General features: G+C 39.8%; 2 protein-coding genes across 2 annotated transcripts in view; one reads left to right on the forward strand and one right to left on the reverse strand.

Moving 5' to 3' along the window:
• The window catches only part of LOC134802857 (uncharacterized), a 49,847-nt gene extending 25,889 nt beyond the window's left edge, over window positions 1-23,958 (forward strand). Inside the window, exons 9-19 of the mRNA XM_063775593.1 lie at window positions 12,381-12,480; window positions 13,019-13,100; window positions 15,516-15,609; window positions 16,376-16,583; window positions 18,388-18,485; window positions 19,904-20,084; window positions 20,556-20,877; window positions 21,129-21,215; window positions 21,752-21,842; window positions 22,750-22,843; window positions 22,968-23,958. Coding sequence (XP_063631663.1) covers window positions 12,381-12,480; window positions 13,019-13,100; window positions 15,516-15,609; window positions 16,376-16,583; window positions 18,388-18,485; window positions 19,904-20,084; window positions 20,556-20,877; window positions 21,129-21,215; window positions 21,752-21,842; window positions 22,750-22,843; window positions 22,968-23,954 — 2,344 coding nt within the window. The 3' untranslated portion in view covers window positions 23,955-23,958. The remainder of the gene's footprint in view (window positions 1-12,380; window positions 12,481-13,018; window positions 13,101-15,515; window positions 15,610-16,375; window positions 16,584-18,387; window positions 18,486-19,903; window positions 20,085-20,555; window positions 20,878-21,128; window positions 21,216-21,751; window positions 21,843-22,749; window positions 22,844-22,967) is intronic.
• Window positions 1,256-11,767, reverse strand: LOC134802768 (uncharacterized). Its single transcript, XM_063775465.1, has 9 exons — window positions 11,630-11,767; window positions 10,731-10,880; window positions 9,479-9,628; window positions 6,255-6,405; window positions 5,821-5,975; window positions 5,160-5,367; window positions 4,384-4,571; window positions 3,275-3,344; window positions 1,256-1,409 (listed from the first exon to the last, which is right to left on the reverse strand). Exons 1-9 carry the CDS (start codon window positions 11,656-11,658, stop codon window positions 1,299-1,301), a joined length of 1,212 nt encoding a protein of 403 aa, XP_063631535.1. The 5' UTR covers window positions 11,659-11,767; the 3' UTR covers window positions 1,256-1,298.
• Window positions 23,959-24,679: the final 721 nt, after the last annotated feature.

Raw genomic sequence — 24,679 nt, forward strand, 5'->3', positions numbered from 1 at the left:
TCGCTCACCTCGTCCCCCGCACCCCTGTATTTTTGGCAGCATCGGTTTCATGAAATAATTGCTCTAAGCTCCGTCTAGAGGATTCCTAGTCTATGTACTAGCTACATATACTATGGTAGTTACACGCCTAAAATGTGCGAAATTCTAATTTATATAGAACATCGAGTCTTTCGCATACGTTGTTCAAATACCGACTTTCTACTGACGCAATGGTTGAAATTCTACTGAGAGACAGATAAAGGAGATTCTGAAAAAATTCAGTGTTGCCCTCGTTTAGAATACCTAGGTGTACGTTAGAATAATGAATGGGTCGCGGTTAAAACAACCGACGATGTATTTAACATTCGAATGCGTGTCGGTGTGCCGTGTCAAGTTGCGAGGTGGTGCGCGGCGCGCTGATGATATGTCTCCGCGGTGTGTTCGGTCTGTCCGTGTGTGCGGTGCTCGTGTGCATGTTCAGTTCCATGCTGGCTTATCAATTATTACGGTAAGTGCTTATATTCTATACACGATTCTATTTTTAATCGGTGATCAGGAGTAGAAAAATATTAATATCTAGGCCAAATTAAACTTATTAGGCTATAGTCTGTTCGAGAAACGGAAAACGGTGAAAAATAGAGATAATACTCCTAATAAAAATACGTGTGATACCTCATTCGATTCGTAATGATGTCTAGAAAAATGTATTCGAAGCGTAGATTAATTAGCACACAAAAAATTACAAAATTTATTAACAAAAAAAGGGGGAAAAAGTAGATATTTTTTATTTCCCTAATATCTCAAAAAGTATTAATATTTAAAGGGGCCCACTGATTAACAGTCCGCCGGACGGTATCTGCCTGTCAGTTGTTCGGAACTGTCAAAATTTTGTTCTAACTGACAGGCCGATACCGTACGGCGGACTGTTAATCAGTGGGCCCCTCAAGAAACCGAAAGACATAATTATTAACTGAGACAAGAGACATAAATTATCAATTACCATTAAGTTTATAAAGAGGCTATAACTCATAGATACCGATTAGTAGAGTGACAAGGATTTAAGGATAACATTGATCTCAAAATTAAAATTATGATTAGAAAAAAAAAACAAGTTTCTTTCCATGTCATTACGACTTCAACGTGATCTACATCAATTACTGAGTTAGAAAAAAATGTTCCTGATCACCGGTTAAAAATCATCGTGTATATCAATGAGATTTCGAATATCGATCGTCCGAGATAATATTTGCGTTTAGTAGGAAATGCATAAACTCATACTAAACTAAACGGGTTTAATATAGGTACAAATATGATGAACACTAAGCTTTCATGAACCGTAGTTTGCTCTGGAGCGAGGTGAGCGCTATGTGCTGGATCCGGAGCCTATTCTCCAGCAGCTTGGCGCCCTTCTGCAGGTCTCCCAGAGCCGCCTGGAAAATTCAATCTTTATTACTGATGTATACTTAATTAAGTTTTTTATTCTATATCTCTGATCTTTAAGGGGCTACCCCACGCCAATGACCTTCGATCTGAATGCCTTAGTTTTCAAATGTTTTTTGTAGCTTATTATATTAACAGCAACGGCTTTACACAATATTGTATCCCATATTTACTTCAAAGTTTATTGTCTTCGAAATATTTGGCATCAAAGTTGAAAAATTTTAGGCTAAAAAACTGGTTTTCTGGCCGTAACTTTTGTGTTAATTTGTTTAAAATTAAAACCCTGGACACATTTTTCGAGACGTCAAAGACGAACCCAAATATGTAGATTTCGTACATGTAAGATCCTTCGCTGCAAACTAGATACGAAAAAGTGATTTTTTAGACAATGTTCAAAAAATTAATAAAAATATAAGTATTCATTTCTTTCAAAATCCGGTGGACAAAATCGGAGATAAAAGATTGCAAAACCGATAACCGTTTGTCTTATAATTCTATCCGTAGTGCAAAAAAAGGAGACGCGATTCAAAACTTGTCAAAAATCAATGAAAACCTCGGGTAGCCCCTTAAGGGGCCCACTGATTACCAGTCGGCCGGACGATATCGGCCTGTCAGTTAAAAGCAAAATTTGACAGCTCCAAACAACTGACAGGCCGATACCGTCCGGCGTACTGGTAATCAGTGGGCCCCTTTATTCTCTCAGGGCATAATAACACTGCACTTATGAATGAAAATAACACCACCAGTATTATAAAAAAGTCTGCATCTTTAGGTATTTCAAAAAAAGTAAACAAAATCTACCCTCAAATGGCTTCATAAGCCAGTTGAGAGTAGATGAAAGCATTACATGATCAAATAATGTAGGTTAAAGTCAGGTCGTTCAGTGACAGATCCAGGTGGTTTTGTATTTGGTTGGTTAATCAATAAATGTTATAACTAGGTACCCGAAAATTTACAAATTATTTGTTTACTTTTCATTTCATTAATTTCATTTATTTCAGCATATATAAGCATTACAGTGTGTAAGCGCTGGTGGCCTAGCGGTAAGAGCGTGCGACTTTCAATCCGGAGGTCGCGGGTTCGAACCCCGGCTCGGACCAATGAGTTTTTCGGAACTTATGTACGAAATGTCATTTGATATTTGCCAGTCGCTTTTCGGTGAAGGAAAACATCGTGAGGAAACCGGACTAATCCCAATAAGGCCTAGTTTCCCCTCTGGGTTGGAAGGTCAGATGGCAGTCGCTTTCGTAAAAACTAGTGCCTACGTCAAATCATGGGATTAGTTGTCAAGCGGACCCCAGGCTCCCATGAGCCGTGGCAAAATGCCGGGATAACGCGAGGAAGAAGGAAGAAGGAAGGAAGCATTACAGTCTCATACCAAAGCGCTATTTTGCGTGTATTTATTTAAGTACCTAAACATACAGACAACAACATGAAACAATTGGATAGAGGAAAAAGGGAGCTTAAGAGCGATCTCTTCCAGACAACCTTTGGGTAGAGGAGACAAGAAAATTAATAAATATTAATTAGCTACTTTTCTTTATAGAAATTAAATACAGACTTCAGTTAAGCAGAACGTGATCATTCTAAAACAACCATTATATACAACATCTAATACTGACCTTTAACTTTAAACGAGCAATTGTTGTTTATATGTATATATATTTCGGGGATCTCGGAAACGGCTCCAACGATTTCGATGAAATTTGCTATATAGGGGTTTTCGGGGTCGAAAAATGGACAAAGCTAGGTCTTATCTCTGGGTAATCGCGCATTTTTGAGTTTTTATATGTTTTCCGAGCTAAGCTCGGTCTCCCAGATTCTATGATGTAATCTCAGTGATTCTCAAACATACCTTCACGGCCACATACTCCATTACGTCGGGGACTTCGTACGTGCTTCGGACTTTTTTCACCTCCGTCAATCTGTTGACAAAACGATTATCAATATCCAAACCCCTTTATCAATATTGCAGTTCATTGAAAATAAGGATTGGCAAACATATATAAATGGGCATTTTCACTTAAAAGTGTACCATTTACTTTTTTTTCCAAAATCTATCAACTTTTGGGTTATTTCTACTCACGAGGAATATCGAAGTAAAAAGAAAAAAATGTGTCCCAAAAAAAAAATTCCAGTTTTGTAACGCATTTTCACATACATTTTGCATGGACCGTTACAAAACGGACACCCAAAATTTGTATGAAAAACTGGGGACACTTTTTTTCTTTGTCTCATTAAATAGTAGGTATACTCGTGATTCTGAGTCTAATAAATAACACAAAATTTAATGGTTTTTCAAAAAAAGTAAATGGTACCATTTTTTTCTGAAAACCCCCAAATAGACTAAGCTAGAATTTTCATATAATATAAAAGAAGACACAGTGCGTAGAGACGAAGAAAGTTTGGAAAAACTGATTGTGGTTGGAAACAACGAAGGCAGAAGATCACGCGGTCGTTCACCAATAAGATGGACCGATCAAATTAAAGACTCGTCATCCTCTGCTTTCTACATGGTCGTCAAAGGCACGTTGGATAGAAACCGGTGGAGGCAGATCATCCGCTCCAGATGCAACCCTGATACTGACCACGATCCTCAGACATGAGGGACCGACCAGAGAGAGAGATAAAAAGAAAATGATTTGATTAGCAATTGAAAAGATAATTTGAATATAAATATATATGTAGATATCTCAGGAAGACTAGTTAGTCTATAGTTCGTTTTTTTTTTGCATTAGAAAGAAGGTAAACAATCTTGACGTGTCTCTTTATTGAAAAACACTGTTGAAAAGTAAGTCACGGCAAATATGAAAAAATTACGAATCATATACGATTATTAACATTCTTTTGCTTTCATAAGTAATAATTAAAGATTTATAAAAAGCGTTTTTCAATAAAAAGACTCGTCAAGATCGCGTAGTCTTTATCTAATGCTAAATAAAAAAACGAACTATAGTTACATACCTGACAGCCAAAGCATCAGCTTGCACTTGTATATTCTCTCTCTCTTTATCAATAGCTTTCGTCTGCCTCTCTTTCGTCTTTATAGTGTCCACTATCTTGACCAAATACGAATTTTGCTCCCACATCGCTTTTTTGTGCACCGTCAGGTTGAGATTCGCGTCTCCCGTCATCTTTTTCAATTCCTCCAGCTGTCAAAATAAGACAAATGTAAAAATCCCTCTCTTTCTAAAATGAATAAGTTTATATTTAAAAAAAAACCGGCCAAGTGCGAGTCGGACTCGCGCACGAAGGCTTCCGTCGTTTCAAGACAAAACGGCAAAAAAATCTCGTTTGTTATTGTATATGGGAACCCCACTTATATTTATTTTATTTTGTTTTTAGTATTTTTAGTTATAGCGGCAACAGAAATACATCATCTGTGAAAATTTTAACTGTCTAGGCTATCACGAATCACGAGATACAGCCTGGTGACAGACAGACAGACAGACGGACGGACAGACGGACAGATGGACAGCGGAGTCTTAGTAATAGGGTCCCGTTTTTACCCTTTGCTTTGCAGAAACCCATATTATAGTAAAATATATCTTAAAACCAAAAATATACAATTATGGCTGCGATGCAGATCGCAATCCCGCAGTGTCAGGGAGCCGGTCGCGGAATAATTATTTACATTGTGTCGAGATTCCAACTTCACGACCCTCAGGATGAATCTAGCTTGCAAGATTTGACCCGGACATATCTTGCAAGTTCAATAAAAAATTCTAAAATCCTCTCACCTGTTTAGTTTTCTGCTCTATCGTTGCCACCGCTTCTTGATTCTCTATTTTGATCTTATCAAAATCCACAGGTCTGAGCTTATCATTCAGCTCGGCTTTGATTTTGATTTGGCCTTTGAACTTGGCGAACTGCGTGTTGAGGGTGCTGGTTCGGAGGCGAAGCTTGCCGATTTGGCTGTCGCAAATCTTCATCCACTCTGTCATGTACCTAGAAAGGGTCAATCAATCAATCAAAATATTTATTGTTGGTCATGAGTTACAGAGATGTTATTATAATGTACAACGGTCTTCATGTCATGCCTCAGAGAGGCGTACAATATGGGATATTACGCCGGATTTTTGGGGGCAGAAATGTTTTAGACTAGCCAAAAAATAGGTAAAAACCGTTTGAAGCTTAGTACCTACTTTTTATTCATAGTTTGGTAATGCCCCCAAAAATTCGGGGTATGATGATAACGTTTGATAACTTAGCTTTAAATTCAACGGTATAGAATCAGAAAATCAGAAATCTGCTGTAGGTTATTAATAGCGTCCGGAGTAGCGGTAGCAAATTTCACACAGAGGGAAGCTCACAAGGTCCTCCGGACGCTAGTTATTAAGGTATATAGCTGCCATTACACGTCACGTTTTTGTGGAATGTCTGTTTACAGCATATACGTACCTTATCCAGATCTCAGCGGGTATCCGCTGTGCGAGCTTGTCCCATCCGTCCACGATGACTTCTTGGTTGAACGCTGCACTAGCTTTCTCGATGTCTGCTACCCTCAGTTCAATCTCTTCTAGCTGAGCTTTTAGCATCGCGTGTTGTTTTGAGGCCTGAAAAATATGTATATAACTTTTGAACATTTCTGAACATTAAAAAAAAAATATATACTGTGGTTCCTCCTAACTTCGCTGATAATTCCCCCAGGCCCAGATTTAGACGGGGCACCTAGGCACTTATTATGGCACCTGGAATTTAGGGCCCCTTCTCCACCTCACAGCCATTGCTAGATTGCCTGGGCCCCTTGACCCGGGCCTTGTGGGTCTAGGCGGAAATCCAGCCCTGAATTTCCCTCTTTTTATAGAAATCCCTGATAATGTGGCAATACTAACCTTTTTTCTAGCATTGACTAGCTTCTGCATCAATATTTCCATCTCAGTGCTAACTAGCTCAAGGCGAGCCATTACGTTGATCCTGGTTCCTGCTCCGAATACCGTCGTCCCTCCTATCTTGGCTGATGATTCCACTCTTCTAGTTGAAGCCCTGGAGAAGAGAATGGAGATTGTAGATTAGGTGATTAGATTGTCAGGGTTTAAGTTTAACCAAAGGGATGTGAGCACAATATTATAATTTACTAGCTACGGGTTACACAAGACATCATCATCATCATCATCATTGGCCTTCGAGTTTATTACAGACTATACAAGCAGCGTCAGGTAGGGAGACAACGTTTTTCGTGGCTGTGTAAGCCAATACGGGAGCGGCAAACACGACCACAGGCCTGGCAGGTGTAATGTGCCCGTGGCGAACAGGTGTCGGGCTGATAAGACAAGACAACACCTTAACAAATTATACACTTAAACCTTCGTCAAGAATCACTCTATTGATAGGTGAAAACCGCATGAAAATCCGTTCAGTATTTTTGAATTTATTGCAAAAATACATAGGTACACACAAACAGACAGAAGACGCAGCGGGGACTTTGTTTTATGGCTCCTCTACACGATGCGCCAACGTTGGCCAATCCAAGGGACGCATTTATGCGTTAGAGGGAGCAAGTGATATTGCTATCTCATTCTACCGCATGGCTGCGTCCCTTGGATTGGCCGACGTTGGCGCATCGTGTAGAGGAGCCATTATAAGGCGTAGTGATAAACTAAATTAGTTGGTCTTAAATAAATGCAATTTATTTAGTTTAATTTATTTTAAGTAGCCAACGAGTATTGTTTAAAAAAAAACTATTAGGAAGTCGATTGGAATTTCAAAGAGAATGGCTAGACAAATAAAAAAATATACTTACACTTTAGGTATTTTTCAAAACATGGATCCTGGTAGAGAATTAGATGAGTCAGTTCGGCAGTAATTGGGTGGGGCATTCAAATAGAATGTCGGTTACGTAACGCGTTTGCCTTGTATGGCAGCTACCTCAATCAAATTCGTAAGCCTCGATAATATAATCAGGGTTGGGCAGTATTTCAATTACATGTATTTGAAATACGTATTTGAAATACATTTTAGTATTTTGTATTTGTATTTCAAATACTACCTGGAAAAGTATTTTGTATTTGGTATTTCAAATACTGCACTCACATGTATTTTGTATTTTGTATTTCAAATACTTCAAGGTTCAAAATACATTTCTACAAAATACATTTTATTAAATTCTATGATCCTAAAATGGAACATTTTTTAAAATATAATGTACGACTTGTACGAGCGCAAATAGCTAGGTACATTGCGAGAGCTATTCTGCGCAGAAATTTTTCGTCAACAGCCAGGGGATAGAGTCATTGTAGTAGTTTCCGTCCATGCTCTAGTTTTCGACCACTTGGCAGATTAGCATATAATATATTTCTTTTTTAATTTACTAAATCGCCCGACTCGGCCATCTTTCACGGCGAATCTCGTGCGTTTAGGGGTGTTACTGATATTGCTTACCGCATCGCAAGCGAATCGAACAATTGCTGAACCAGACTAAGTAAGATCTTTTAGGAATTATTCGTTGGGTGTAGGTATTTTACACAGGTCAGGTACACAAACATTATCATATTTTTGTTACCTATCGTATTTAGAAGAGTCTGTTCGGAAAGAGAAGAGCCGTGGAATATACTCGTAATTGACCGAAGCGAAGCGAAGGTCTACGTTTTGACTCGGGCATTTTGCTTTCGTATGTCCGGATGTTCTCCTCTACAGGTCGCAATTCTTAACCGATTCTCATGAAATTTTGTGACCAGATTCTATGACTAAATAAAATTTTTTTGTCAATCCGGTTTTTGGAAATTTTTAAAAATGGCGGAGTCGTGATAGCTCGCGCCTAAACAAATAGTGGTATCGGTACCATACGAGTGTTTTCTTTTTGAGATATGTTTGTAGATTTAATGGCCAAAAATTCAGAACATTTATTTCGCTGGTTTCGGAGGTATTGAGATATTTAATTTTAACTAATTTTAATTTCAGAAGGAGTAGCTAAATTTCGTCAACCCATCTAAGAACTATTTGGCTCAGTTTGTAAACGTGCGCTTTTTCTGTTTGCACAGAGGGTCTGGGTTCGATCCCCGGTAATTATATGCTGTGATATTATAACTTTTTGTATTTTTTTACACATAAATTTCGTATTGTTTTTTTTTTAATTTACTATATTTAAAGCTCTTAGCACCATGTTATTTAAAGCTCTGCTCGCGAGGTCTACAGCTCACAGAGCCACTAGTGTATTGAGCCCCATGCAATCTCTTTCCGCACAGACTCTATAGGTATTATAAAAACCAATACTTACTGTACAAACAGCAACACTCCTAACTGTACATTAGTGGACCGTATTACAAAGGGCATAAGGTCCACCGATGTAGTACAGTTACCAGTGTGGGCGATGGAACCTACGTAGTACCAAAAAGAATAGATAGTATAGAGGGGTCCTGTCATAGTAAATTTTGTAGTCACAGTAAATTTACTGCCATCTATCGACACACGACTAAAAATTTCGTCAAGTGGACGAAAACTAGAGAAGGACGAAAACAAGCGCAATGACCCTATAAGTTTTTAGGAAAGGATATTCGTTAAAAAAAACTAAATGATTAAACAAAAAAAAAGAAAAGTATTTTGTATTTTGTATTTGAAATACATTATTTTAACCACTGTAATTTGTATTTTGTATTTCAAATACCAGTCACCAAAGTAGTTTGTATTTGGTATTTCAAATACTTTTAAAAATGTATTTTGTAATTTGTATTTGAAATACGTGGAAGCCAGTATTTTGCCCAACCCTGAATATAATACTGCCAATTTGTTAACTCATAAATTATTACCAAACAATATCGCTTTCTAAGCATTTTCAGAAGTACAGATGTAATGCTTAATTGTTTTCCATCGTATTTTTTCGGAAACGTTCGTATTTGTCATGCAACTTCAGTCAACGTCAGTACTTTTTGTACCGAGATTGACTGAAATAGCACGTTTCCGTGAAAAAGAATGGAAAATAATTATGCACTAGGTTCATCTATATTAGAAGAATGTTACGTAAGCGACATTCTAATGAAACGCCCCAGCCCCAGGTCAGTCATTAACTTAGAAGTTTTACAAAATGTCGGATGACAGGTAAATATCAAGTTTAAAACATTACCTGGAAGGGCTGGAAAGGATCTTGGACGGGCTGAAGTCAAATCTGGAGGTCTGGGACCTCATGAAGCTGCCCCCTATAGTGGATGAGCTGGCCAGCTTGCTGGCATACTCGATGGCTTGCTGGATGTTGCTCATCAGCGATGGGTCCAATCTGAAAAGTAATGTCTATGAAAGGTGAATGGACATTTGTTTTTAATGGGGTTGTCCCGTCGATGCATTTTATGGCTCCTCTACACGATGGGCCAGCGCCGGCCACTCCAAGGGACGCAGCCATGCGGTAGAATGAGATAGCAATATCACTTGCTCCCTCTAACGCATAAATGCGTCCCTTGGAGTGGCCGGCGCTGGCCCATCGTGTAGAGGATCCATTACAGATGAAAATGAAAAATAATTTATTTGGGTTACAATTTAGATTTCAATAGTGATAAGGTTGGACCTTCTTTTAAATATAAAATGTACTTGTGGCAGAAGGCCCCGCTCTTCCATAATTTGAATGGGTACAATCCATAATATAATTTAGTATGTTACAATATGCTACTTATAATTGAAGGGATGTTTACAAAAACAACATAACTGACTACACTGGTTGACACCTGAAACGATTAACAATGTTCTTCAAAAAGTGTCAACCGCTCTAAGCAGTTATCTTGTTTTTGTAAACATCCCTTCAATTACTATAAGACATGCTATAAAATTATTTCGAACAGATGAAGCTAGCATAGGTTTTATCTCAATCCTACGAATAGTGTAAAATTCTTGTGTTATTTTTAAATGTATGGCCCTGTAATTGGGAAATCTATGCTGGTGTCATCTATAAAAATCTACATGTGTCAGTTGCCTAACCCATTGGAGAATAGTTTAATTAGGATAAACCATTTTTAACCTGCGCTGCAATAAAAAAAAAGTTATGATAGATATGTAGATGCTAAGTTATCAAACGTCATGCCAATCCAATCACATACCGTACGTAGAATGTTCCATTACATGGATTATTTTTTCAGTTTTTGGATTATTTGCCACGCCTGTCGTATGCGGCGTATCATCATGAACCTTAGGGTCTCCCCAGATATATCGACTCGCATTCGGCAAAAGCCGATAGGAAAAAGCTTTGTCTGCGCGATAATAGCGAAAAAGTCGTCGTTCGGCTCCGCTCGCATCGTCGACGACTTTTTCGCTCTAGATATAGATATAAAGCTTTTGCCGTATGCGCGTCGATATATCTGGGGAGACCCGTGTCAAAAGGTTAAACTCACCTCATGATAGTCCTCTCAAGAATGTCGTTCTCCAAATTAGTGATTTTGATCTGTTGTTTGAGTTCGTTGACGGCTTTTATCAGGTCTGCGTCCGTCATTTCCTCGGCATCGTTCATGCAGTTAAAACCCTTGTGGCTTATTATGGATCGACTGAAAATAGTGAAAATGCAATAATAGAAAATAAATAAATATATGAAAATAAGGTGTTTGAGTAACTTCGAAAGCGGGATAATTCTGTAAATTTATATGTACATACTAATAGTCACAGTTGAATGGGAGGAGCTTGCCGAGGACAAGCCGAGAACAGATAAGTGGCGTAAACTGGTGTTCGACGGTCGTAAAATCCACGATGAGGCTTGGTTTAAGACACTCGCAAGTAAGTGAGCCAAGCGGCGCGTCATCAGCGCGACATCTGTTCGCCGCGGGCACACTACGCCTGTATGATCGTGGTTGCCGCTCCCGTATTGGCTTGTACAGAATGTACAGCCATGAGAGGCGTTGTCGCCTTGCCTGAGACTGTTTGTGTGGTCTGTATTAGACTCTAATAAGGCCTATGATCGCTTGCTGGATTTATTTTCCAAAAATACGCATTGTCTCCATGTAAAATTCATGGGTCAGGTCCACCATACACGCTTATTGTCTTTCGATACTAGTGTTTAGATAAAACCTATGAACATTGTTTTCGGACTTTATTCGGAGGCTCGAGCCCTTTTGAGTTGCGCATAAAAAAGACTCAATAAGTACTCGACTCGGGACTTATAAGACTCGGAAGTTTTTTTAGTGCAGTCTCGTAAAGGCGAGTCGAGTTCTTCAAATGCAGACTCAAAAATCTCTAGTCCCTACCATCACAATTTGAAATAGTGATTGAAAATGTATCAATCAAATAATGTAACACATACCTGGAATAACACACGCTCATACGAGCCATAATTAATATATTAATAAGTAATTATTCTAAATAAACAATCAAAAACACAATACAAAACTGCACTGCAGCTATTTACACTTGTCAGATTTCTTTGCGTCTTTTTGACAATTTCATTTATATGAGAATTGTCTTTATAGCGCCCTTTTTCACTATTACGTTTTATTGAAATTTAAACCTTATTAGCATGAAAATAGAGCTTATATTAGTTTGAAAAGGTCGTCGCTGTTACAATCTTTTGTGTTAGAAGCGTTGTTGACGGTTCATAGCAACGGTTGCTATAGTTCTACAAACTTTATTTTGCGGTTTTGTTTGAGTGCTAAGTGCATTTTTCTTGTGTTTTAAGAACAAAGTTATGGTTAGTTCGGATTTCGAACTGCAAATTTAAGTTTGTTTTTTTGTTACTGATATTTTCTTGTTGTTTTTTTCGGAAACAATAAAAAACACGTCAAAGGTTGTATAGGTAGGTATGTAGGTATCAAAGAATATAATACTCAATAGGGTAGGTATGCAAAATTGATGCAAAATCAAAGAATACAATACTCAATGCAAAATCGGCAAATATTTTTTTTTTGTAAGTAGGTAAGCGCGCGATATCGCAATCATGCTAGGCTATACCTGCTATTACTCTGCCTGGCAACATGTCCCACCCAATTTCATTTAATATAGGTACTCGTATAATGCTAAATATATACGTTTTTTTAACTGTAAAACATTGTCCACAGACATGAACGGAAGAAGATGTACTGGGAGCAGCTGGAGCTCCGTTGCCGTTCCTTGTACCGTCCACCTACAGGCCAACAGCCACAGCCTAGGGCCGTCCAGGTAACCGATCGCTAAGAATAGACAGTTCATTAAAACTAACGTGTTAATCAAATCCATCTGTGTCGTCTACCTACAGGTTAACCACAGCCTAGGGCCGTCCAGGTAACTGAACGCTAAGGATAGCCAGTTCATTAAAACCCGCATGTTTAAAAATTCCATCTGTGTCGTCCACCTACAGGTTAACCACAGCCTAGGGCCGTCCACTCCGTCCAGGTAATCGAACGCTAAGAAGAATCAGTTAATTAAAACCCAAGCGTTAATAAAATCCATCTGTGTCGTCTAGTCGTCTACCTACAGGCCAACCACAGCCTAGCGCCGTCGAGGTAACCGAACGCTAAGAAAAGCCAGTTCATTAAAACCCACATGCTAAAAAATACTATCTTTACCTATCCGATCGCTGACTCTTTCTGCTGTACCTGCTAAGAGTGATAGAGAAATAACATACACCTTTCGAATCCAGATTCGATAAATTTCCCATACAATTTGGACTTGAATGAAAGGTGCCACAGAATAACAAAGTTCTTGTCTTTGGTTACAGCCAAGTTGCAGTTGCTGCGCTCAGTGCCACCCCGCGCAGCCAGCCTGGGACATCAGCCTGCAGCACAGGTTCTGGGCTCCTGGTAAGTTTTTTCTTTTTTCTACTCCCGTACTTTTATTTGTCATTTAAAGGGTCGTGCACACACCTTTAAAACCCTACCTTATAGTTGTCAAGACAAGTCTTTAGTCTATTCCCCAAAAAAGAATTCGTGCATACACGCAGTATCTTTTTGGCGATTTTACGATACTTCGTGTAATGACCACTTAGAAAATATTGAATGAAATACAGTGTTGCCAACCGTATTTTAAATGTCATCTCTGACAAATAAGTGAACCATAGACATTTTTTTTTTAATTTCATTCGTTCATTCATTCTGTTCCCGCCCGTACCCTCCATTTTTGCTACTTCTTGAATTAAACATATCTGTTAAATTCATAATTTTATTTCAAAGTATGTGCTTGGTCGTAGAAAAAGTATTGTATGCAACGTTGTTTAACTGAGTCAAAAATACTCGTGGCGTCTTTATTAACAATTTTCGGCTTCGCCTCAAATTGTTACTCACGCTACTCGCCTTTTTTGACCTCTCTTAAACAACGGTTGCATAAAATAGTATAATCTTCTTCCTCGCGTTGTCCCGGCATTTTGACACGGCTCATGGGAGCCTGGGGTCCGCTTGGCAACTAATCCCAAGAATTGGCGTAGAAACTAGTTTTTACGAAAGCGACTGCCATCTGACCTTCCATCCCAGAGGGTAAACTAGGCCTTATTGGGATTAGTCCGGTTTCCTCACGATGTTTTCCTTCACCGAAAAGCGACTGGTAAAGCGCCGAAATTCTAAAACGTAACAAATATAAGAGCCTCGGTAGAGGGTACCATTTTGTACCATTTGGTGTTGAAACTCTAGGTCCATGGGGTCCCAGCGCGCATAAGTTGTTCGCAGAAATCGCGAAGCGTCTGGTTGACGTAACTGGTGACCGAAGAGCTGGCGGCTACCTCGCACAACGTATCAGCATTGCGATGCGGAAATGCCGCCAGCATCCTTGGTACAATGCCTCAAGGGCCTATTTTAGATTTAAGCTAGTTATTAATTTCGTTTAGCAGTACCACTGTATAAATATCAAATGATATTTCCTACATAGGAAAGTTTTTTCTTCAATGTTATAAAATAACGAAAGGTGACCTAATAGTGTAGTAAATAAAGGTAGGGGACCCCGCAGTAATTCCTCTGCCAGCAAAATTTTTACAATATGATAAAGTGTCAATTAATAAAAAGTATTTTATAAATATCCAAAGAATAATAATAATTGTATTTAAGTAAATACCTAAAGTCTTAAATCGTTAATATTTTTACGGAAAAATGCTCCGTTAAAACTTTCGTCTTCACCGGAAATATTCATGTAACGTATTGCAACAATATATGAAGTATCAAAAAAAAATATCCCAGCATAAATACCAATAACTTATTTGGTAAAAAAATTTTGGACGGAGGAATTACTCGGTTAATATATAAACAGATTTGTATTTTTACGTATAAATACCTAACTTAGGAGTGTTTTTAGGGTTCCGTACGAAAGGGTCTCAATACGAAAAAACGGAACCCTTATAGGATCACTCGTGCGTCTGTCTATCTGTTTGTCACAGCCTATTTTCTCGGAAACTACTAGACCAATTAAGTTGAAATTTGGTACACATATGTAAATTAGTAACCCAAAGATTTTTTTTATAATTTTAAAATACATAGTTTTGAAGTTATTTAAGAAAATACAAATAGCCAAAAAATTACCATTCCCCCTGTATCTCCCAAAAGCTACTTGCTCTAAAATTTTGAAAAAAATACACAAAATAGTACTTTACCTATAGATGACAGGAAAACCTATTAGAAATGTGCAGTCAAGCGTGAGTCGGAATTAAGTACGGAACCCTAGAAACGCGAGTCAGACTCGCACTTGGCCGGTTTTTTTTTTGATATTTATATGTTAGTTTCGGCTCATACTATACTCTAAATCATAATTAGATTCCAAAAAAAGTAAGACAATGTTGCCACTTTTTACTAGCGCGTCTTGTATTTATGTAAAAATAAGTAAGTAAAAGTACTTTTTTAAATCGTAGGAGTAAAATTACCAATAAATAAATTATCTTAGCGTGTTTATTTATAAAAAGGTATTTACTATTTTACAAACAAATTATTGCAGTGGCAACATTTTTTGGAATCTAATTATGATTTAGAGTTTATACAATAACCAAGCAAAATTTCATCGACTGAGGAATTAATGCATGGATCTCCATACAACAACTTGCTTCGTTTACTACACTATAAAGATATTCACTCAGTAGGGGTAAACACAGAAGTGGCGCGACAATATCTCGCCCGCGAGATAAAAATCAGATAAAATACCGAAGTTTTTCGACTAATAAAATTTTCTCCCCAATCCCTTCATCCGTTTCCTCGAACTCGTTTCCTATAGTCTTAGTTTATTGTTGATTGATGATGTTCCAGGTCGCATAGGAAACCTGTACTCACCAAACCCTGGTACCGTGAGGAAGACCTCAGCTTGGAGTTGGTTCCCGTGGCCCAGGAGCAACAGTCAAAAGTAAGTAAACATATAATTGCATATATAAATAGAAAACTCTTAGGTAATCTAACCTTGTTTGAAATAGAGTCTTAGACCAAGATAAGTCTGCAACGATTTTGAGTGCGTTATTTATACAGAAGTCATAATTTCATAGAAGTTTAACGTTTAAAATAACACTTGCACTGCGTGTGCTATCAAAATCGTTGCAGACTTGTCTTGGTCTAACTCTAGACAATTTAATTTCAGAAACAATGCGCAAATTCTTTCAATCTTCGTGTTAATTTAAACTATTATTTGTTGTCCGAAATATATTTGTTGTTAGTATACCTTTACCCGTGGAACGTCACATAATAGTCACATAATTCACATACCTACGAACCTTACCTTACCTTTCAGTAACTGTCAAAACAGTCACTGAAAACATTTAGTCTAAGGGGCTCACTGATGACGGTATCGGCCTCTGTCAGTTAGAACAAAATTTTGACAGTTCCGAACAACTGACTTGTAAGAAAGGGCTGATTTAGATAGCGCGCGAACTCGCATGCGATTTTAGTTACATTGCGGACTGTTGGTTACGTCCAATTCAACCGACCGATCAAAACCCATAAAATGTTATGAAACTCGCATGCGAGTTCTCGCATCGTCTAAATGAGCCCTAAGGCTTGAGGAATGAGCTTGAGAAATGTGCCACTTGTATTTATCTATAGAATATATCATTATTATTATTTCATTATGTCATAACCAATTTGCTCTCCTAAAATGCAAAATGGCGTTTCACCAACAGCTCTCGCTGCCGCATGGGCGTACCTCAATCCGGAGACAGCGCCTACGGCTTCTGCGAGACGGAAACCCCCACCAATCCCCAAGGCTTCGAAGAACGCTTCCCGGCTAATTTCCAGACCTTCCAGAGGAACCAGGCTGGCTTCCAAAGCTCTGGGACCTTCCAGAACTATCCAGCTCAGATACAACAGGCATATCAGGGACAATATCAGGTGAATGAAATACCAACTACTCATTTAGGATAAAAAATTTAGCTTCCAGCCGTCTTGCAAACAGTCGGTTTCCGGCCAACTTCCAAATGTTCCAGAGGAACCAGGCTGGCTTCCAAAGCTCTGAGACCTTCCAGAATTATCCAGCTCAGATACAACAGGCCATACAGGGACAATATCAGGTGAATGAAATACCAACTACTCATTTAGGATCAAAAATTTAGCTTCCAGCAGTTCCAACAGTCTTACAGACAGTCCAAAGGAATTCGGCTTCCAGGCAAACCCCCACCAACCCTCAAGGGTTCGAAGAACGCTTCCCGGCCAATTTGCAGACCTTCCAGAGGAACCAGGCCGGTTTCCAAAGCTCAGGGACCTTCCAGAATTATCCGGCTCAGATACAACAGGTATATCAGGGACAATATCAGGTGAATGAAATACCAACTACTCATTTAGGATCAAAAATTTAGCTTCCAGCAGTTTCAACAGTCTTACAGACAGTCCAAAGGAATTAGGCTTCCAGGCAATCCCCCACCAACCCTCAAGGATTCGAGGAACGGTTCCCGGCCAACTTCCAGATGTTCCAGAGGAACTAAGCTGTCTTCCAGAACTCTGGGACTTTCGAGAGCTATCCAGCTCAGATGCAACAAGGATATCAGTAACCTTACTGAAATGCAGAAGGAATGGCAATTTAAATTACCTACCTAATCCAAAAGCGAAGTTCAAAGTATGTCACACGGCTAATATGTAGGTACTTGGGTTATTACTATTAAAAATATTTTATTATTATTGAGAGCCTGTTGTGTCCCATCCCATTGCTGGGTAAAGGCACAGAATAAGTAATAGTACTACCGTACAGAAAGGACACTTCCTACAAAACCGAAGTTTGACAGCGGTTCAGGGTCGAATCATGCTGTCCCTTTCTAATATATGGCACTATCCTTTTCGGCTATTTAGGGTTGTCAAAATTCAAGCCATTATCTTATCTGTGGTAGTGCACGCAAGGGGACGTCAAGTTGTGTCAACCCTTATAATTCCTCGGAGCAATGCCGAGCCGAACGGAGCCGAGTTTGCCCGAAGTCAGGAGTTTCGCACCCCTGGTATAAGGCAGCATTCCTGCAACTTTAATTACCTAATCCAGAAAACAAAATTCAGCCACGTTCAAAACATATTCTCCTACACTGTAAACAGGTAGAAGTATACAGGAACCAATACCTAGGGACTCCGTGCACACTGAAGGAGGCAGTTAGCAACCTGAAGACACTGCTAGGTTTCATGGAGGAGCTGGGGTGGCTAGAATAGTGCTACCTCGTTTTCACGCAAAATAGGCACAATGGTTGTCGACTTGCGGGAACTAAGTTTTGGGAACTAAGGGAACTTAGTTAAACTAACTCAGTCACGTTCAGTACGTCTACCATCAGTTTTTACATTGACACATACGCTCACGTCTACGTAACTTACTTTCTATGCATCTCGCTCGTATTCGCATATAAGTGCAAGCGAGATGTACAGAAAGTAAATTACGTAGACGTGAGCGTTATGTCAATGTCAAAACTGATGGTAGAGGCTCAGTTCAGTACGGTTACCATCAGTTTGTCACTGACGTAAACGCCGTCGAGAACGTAATTTACTTTCTATACATCCCGTTTGCACTAATATGCGAGTGCGAGCGAGATGTATAGAAAGTAAATTACGTTCTCGACGGCGTTTATGTCAGTGACAAACTGATGGTAACCGTACAGCACACGGCTAACAAGTAGGTATTTGGGTTATTAAAATTAAATATTCAATGAAACTTTGTTGTTTCCAGGTGGAAGGATTTGGGGAAGCCAGCGGCAGTTTCGACGCCCAAACTGGAGTGTGGGGCCCGCCGCCGCCGTACAGCCCTCAGGGGCGAAGCGGCAGTCGGTAAGTACCTACATACAATCGCGTACCGTCAACAGGGGTGAGTAGGGATGGCTGGGGTGAATAGAGACAAAACTTAAAATGTGATTTATCGGACTATTTCTTAATAACTACCCACGCAAATTGTATCATACAAAACCTACTATTATTATTTTTAATCGAATGATACAATTTGAGCGGGTATTTTTAAGACATTGTTAGGATAATCACAAAATAAGTTTTGTCCTTATTTAACCCAGCCATTCCTATTCACCCCGGTTGACGGTATCTATTTAGATAATTTTTAGGATTTATGATCATAAACTAGGCTCTAAAAGGTTTATACTTTATATAACAACGATATCCCTCTATAGATATTGTGAAAAAGCACTGGTGGCATAGCGGTAAGAGCGTGAGACTTTCAATCCGGAGGTCGCGGGTTCAAACCCCGGCTCATACCAATGAGTTTTTCGGAACTTATGTACGAAATATCATTTAATATTTACCAGTCGCTTTTCGGTGAAGGAAAACATCGTGAGGAAACCGGACTAATCCCAATAAGGCCTAGTTTATCCTCTGGGATGGAAGGTCAGATGGCAGTCGCTTTCGTAAAAACTAGTGCCTACGCCAATTCTTGGGATTAGTTGCCAAGCGGACCCCAGGCTCCCATGAGCCGTGGCAAAATGCCGAGACAACGCGAGGAAGATGATGATCCCTCTTGATATTGTGAAATACTGTCCTTAAGTACCTTAATATCATCGTCCTCCGTAGTGGACAGCTTAATACATGGTATAATAATATACTCCGCCTGGTACTCCATTCCCGTCTTTTCTAGGTCACCTAACTGACACGGGCCTACGTCATCATGCGACAGCGCTATATGATAATATGCGATAGCGCTATATATAGCGGCCATGTTGTTGTGACGTAGGCCCGTGTCACTCTGGGAATGGAAGACCATGTTTTATTAGACTATGAGCTTAATAGATTTTTGTGGTAGGTAGTTAAAATTATAAGCCCTTTCCATGTCTGCCAGCTACATGTTAATCTAACAAACTGAGATGGCTGACGGAACACAGAACATAATTCATTGAGGCCTTTAACATCTTGACAGATGATTTTATGCAGCGTCTGTAAGCGAGGAACAACGTCTCTCGTGGCTGTATAAGCCAATGCGGGACCGGCATTTGCGACCGCACTTATGGCAGCTGAAGCAGGGAGCCATGTCGGCATCATCAGGTGGATTGTGCCTCTTTGCGCGTTTTCGGGCAAGGTCTTGGAACCATGCGTTGTCGTGGATTTCGCGACCTTTCGCGATGGTACCCCTCCCAAAGTGTCCCTATCGATATCAAAAGCGACCATGCCGCGTTTCGTGCAGTCCTTAAAATACAATACAATGAATGGAATACTGAAAGGCGTTCTAGTTTATTTTTTTTTTCCAGACACCATCTTCACCAAGACCCAGCCGCCGCCACCCTACTCCACCACCACCACATCGACGTCCACCGCAACTCAACCCACGAGCACACCATGCCACACACCTGCCGCAACTCCTACATGCTGCAGAACCCGGATATCCGGACCGACATGAGAGAGCGACCCAATGACCCCAGGATAGCTACTGTATGTAATTTATTCCATATTAATTTAAATTGTATTTTTATTTTAACAACTTATAAATAAAAAAGTTATTAAATAAGTCGTAGTAGCTCGGTAGGGTGCCCAGAAGGCTGGCCGCATTGCTCCGCTGGATGGCAATGCTGATCCGTTGGGCAAAATATTGGCCAGCCCTCTGGTCACCACCACACTATGAGGAGCTGGTTTGACAGGGCCCCAGGGTTTCCACACCAAACACCGCAAATATGTAATAGCTACCCTGTGTGACATTGTATATTTTTATTAAATGCATGTTAATCATAAGATGAAATTAATTGATGAAAATATAATGCTTTGAAAAGATGTGTCCCATATTGTGATAACTTCAGCTTAGGAGCGATTTAAATCTTCTCGGTCAGAGTTGTAGGGTTAGAACCGGCGTAGCATTATTTGACGTAATATGCTTACATGAAAAATAAACTATCTTTATCTTTACAGGAGCTCGTGAGAATGAACCCGGACATAGCAAGGATCAACCCGGACATGATCCGGATAAATCCGGATATGGCTAGAATAAATCCGGAAATTATCAGAAACCAGGAAATAGCTAGGATCAATCCGGAACTCATTAGAAATCAAGAAGTTAGGATGAATCCTATAAATCCGGATATGGTGTTGAATCCGGATTTGAGGGAAATGCATTTGGCGCAGATATATCCGCCGGAGGAGTTGGCTAGGCTGCAGGAATTGCATTTACCCGATGGGAGGTTCAATACTTTGAGAGGGCATTTGGTGCCGTATCCGTGTCAAAGAACGTTAGGTGAGTTTATTACACTTTTTTCTCTTATTGGACTCGAAAGAAAACGTGATTCTTAGTATAAATATACCTATCAGAAAAATCACAAATTAAAAAAAAATGGTAACAAACAAATGCAAGCGCCAGGCCGGAATTACATTTCGAAATTGGTGGCGTGAAATGCAACTAATTTCGTAGTGAAAATGCGAAGTGAAAACTTGTGACACATGTCACATACGTGTTCTTGGCAGTGAATGTGTTAATGTTTTTTCCAGGAATGAGTGCGGGTAATCTGCACAGAGACTGTCGTATGGACGACAACGTCACCATTGAGTGCTTACATCAAAAGAGCGCTAGTAAAGGTATTTTGTCAATATTTAGCGGTTTTAGGAGTACTTTTATATATTTATTATTTGATTACAACGACATACCTTCCAATAATAATAGTAGTTTGTGTTACAAGGGATCAAAATGATATATTTCCGTCAAGGGCATACATTGAATCCTGAATGAAGCGATGGATTCTACAATAGAAACCCGAACGTAGTGAGGGATTCTAAAGTAGAATCCTGAGCGTAATGAGGGATTCAAGTGTTAACGCCCAAGACGAAATTATTTTGATACCGTGTGACACATACTGCTATTCACATCAACTATGAGGAAATTGTTATGTTCCAAAATATATATTATTTGACAAAAAAAATAGTATGCAAGAAAGAAAAAATCGTGTCCTAGAACAGAAAAGTAGAACTTTGATCCCTCCTAGCAGGGAAGAAAAGTGCCACTTTGATCCCTCCTAGCGGGGAAGAAAAAGCCCTTTTTCGAATAGGTGCTGTGAAAACAATTTTTTTTAATTGTGTTGGCGGTCAAAGGATTTAAACAATGTTTTTTTTTTTAGTTTCAGATCAAAGCAGCGACTCGTGCCCGCCTAATCCTAAGCAAGGGAAAGAAAACTTAGGCTTCCAGAATGATAAGCATTCCCCCATTCGGTAAGACTTCGTATTTTTTTTAAGTACTTCATCATCATATCAGCCATAGAACGTCCACTGCTGGACATAGGCCTCCCCCAAAGAGTACCACAATGACCGGTCTTGCGCCACCCGCATCCAGCGGACTCCCGCGACCTTTACCAGGTCGTCAGTCCATGCACCTTGTGGGGGGTCTACCCACGTTGCGCCTTCCGGTACGTGGTCGCCACTCGAGAACCTTTCCGCCACAATGGCCATCGGTTCTACGGGCAGTGTGCACCGCCTACTGCCACTAAGAACTATACACACACAATTTTTTTTAAGTACTTAGGTATATTTTATTCGACATATTCAATATTTTTTATAGGCTACCAGCGCTTCCCGCGGTAAGAGCGTGCGACTTTCAAACCGGAGGTCGCGGGTTCAAACCCGGGCTCGTACCAATGAGTTTTTCGGAACTTATGTACGAAATATCATTGAGATATTTACCAGTTGCTTTTCGGTGAAGGAAAATATCGTGAAGAAACCGGACTGGGCACCTGGGCACCGGTGCCCAGTCTGGTTTCTTCCGGACTGGGCACCGATGCCCAGGTGCCCAGTCCGGACTGATCCCAATAAAGCCTAGTTTCCCCTCTGGGTTGGTCACGGCTCACGGGAGTCTGGGGTCCGCTTCACAACTAATCCCAAGGATTGGCGTAGGCAGTAATTTTTACGAAAGCGACTGCCATCTGACCTAGCCCAGAGGGAAAACAAGGCCTTATCGGGATAAGTCCAATTTCCTCACAATATTTGGCAACAAAACACCTTATATTATACCTAAGAACAGATGTAAAAAGTAATTAAATAAAGTTGTATTTGTACAAAATAAAACCGGCTCATCTAAAACACTGCTTACTTAATCTCGGGAATATTACATCTTATTTGACAGGTCTTCAATGCAAGACTGTCATCGCGGGAACCAGAATGCTGAATCCGAGGTGTATTTTGCCGACGTGTCTAGTTGCTGCAATGTATCCGTAAAGGTAAGGAAAACACGCGTTTTTTCTATATTCTGCCTTTGCAATTGGCTTCTAATATAGTATTTGAACCTTTTCAATTATTTTAACCCTTACAATCTGTATTTTTTATATTGTATTTTGTTTTCAGGCGGATTGCTGCATGAACCCTAACGTATCAGCCCTCGTTGGCACCATCGAAAACCACCCTGAGTCCACCTCCGAGTCAGACACAGGCTCCTTTACCCTAACGCGACAGCAGCGCCCCCAACCGCAGGTCGGCTCCAAACGTCGTCCGAGGCAAGAAAAACATGCAAAACAGGCAAGAGAGAACAATTCTCTAAGACTGACAGAACAGCAGATAGAACAGCTCAATAACTCCATGAGAATGATGAATGATTCTAGAGTCAGCGAAAGAATGAACGATTCTAGAATCAGCGGAATTAATGATTCTAGATTGAGCGAGAGAATGAATGAGTCTAGAATTAATGATTCTAGGTTAAGCGAACGATTGAATGAGTCTAGAATTAATGATTCTAGAATAAGCGGTAGCGCCAATGATTCTAGGATAAGCGGAGCGATGGAGTCTAGGATCAGCGATAGAATGAACGAGACGCGTTTAAGCGAGCGCTTAAATGATTCTAGATTAAGCGATAGGCTTAACGAGACTAGGTTAAGCGAGCGTGCGATAAGCGATAGAATGGAACGCGAGCGGGATTCTAGAATGAGCGACACTAGAATGAGCGGCCGTAACGATTCTAGGGATCGCTTGAGCGATTCGAGAATCGAACGAGACGAAGGCAGTCCTAAAATGCGTCAGCTCAGAATACCAAGATTTAGCCCTAAATCTAACCATCCTAGACAATTAAGTTCAGAGTCTAATAAAGCTGAGTTCTTCGCGCCTCCACCCCCAAATCAATCCTTATCTCCTACAGCAGAAAAGCCATTACAAAATGAAGAAAATCAGGTATATTCCAACGAAACTGAGACAGCGTGTCTCGGTCCTGACTCACAATATGAAAGTGTTAGAGAGGAGAAAGATGACATTAAAGTACATCATCACAGACATTGCTATAGTGATACTAATACTATGGACTCGGGATGGCAGAGTGGCTCCGAGAAACAGGTCACTGACTAGAATAAATGCCATTAAAAATTGCCAAATCGATCGAATGTACAAAATGACGAATGTCATTAGTTTTGCTTCGATTGCCGGGTTTAGTGAAATTTATTGTAAACATGAGCTCAATTTACCTACGATTCCTATGAAGATAAATGGTTAAGTGATGAGTCAGCTTACGAGGTGAAACGTTTTCTGTCTTTCTATCACTCTTCCATATTAGTGCGATAGAGAGCAAGACAGAGTTTCATTATCGTCGGGCAAACGATTGGCATCTTGGCTAGCCCCCCAGGTCGTATATCATCGGGATCATGTTATCTCTATCGCACTTGCACGGCCTTATCAAGAGGGATGCACGGTAGTGCAGGTACTAGGGTACTACGCATAAAAGGTATGGTACCTGACTTTTCTTGCCCGACTCATTACTTGAAACTACGGCAAGTATAGTACTCAGTCATCTTGGAAGTTGATTTCTTATGAAACGAAAATAAGGTATTGATATATAACAAAAATGCCAACAACGCTCATACGCGTTCAGAGCCTGTGAAGTTGTATATTCACTTATTTTGATAATTCAATCGTTCGACTTAGCGTTCGCTAAATTCCATTTGAATATTAGGAAGACTAAGAACTGCCATTCATTTATTCTTAATAGTGAAATTCAGAAAGTTTATTTTAAATGAAGAAAAAAATGTGTTAGTAATCTCAGAGGAATTGTTGTATTGAGTTGAGGAGTTGATTTT

The sequence above is a fragment of the Cydia splendana genome, chromosome 25 (genome assembly GCF_910591565.1).
Source record: "Cydia splendana chromosome 25, ilCydSple1.2, whole genome shotgun sequence".
NCBI lineage: Eukaryota > Metazoa > Arthropoda > Insecta > Lepidoptera > Tortricidae > Cydia > Cydia splendana.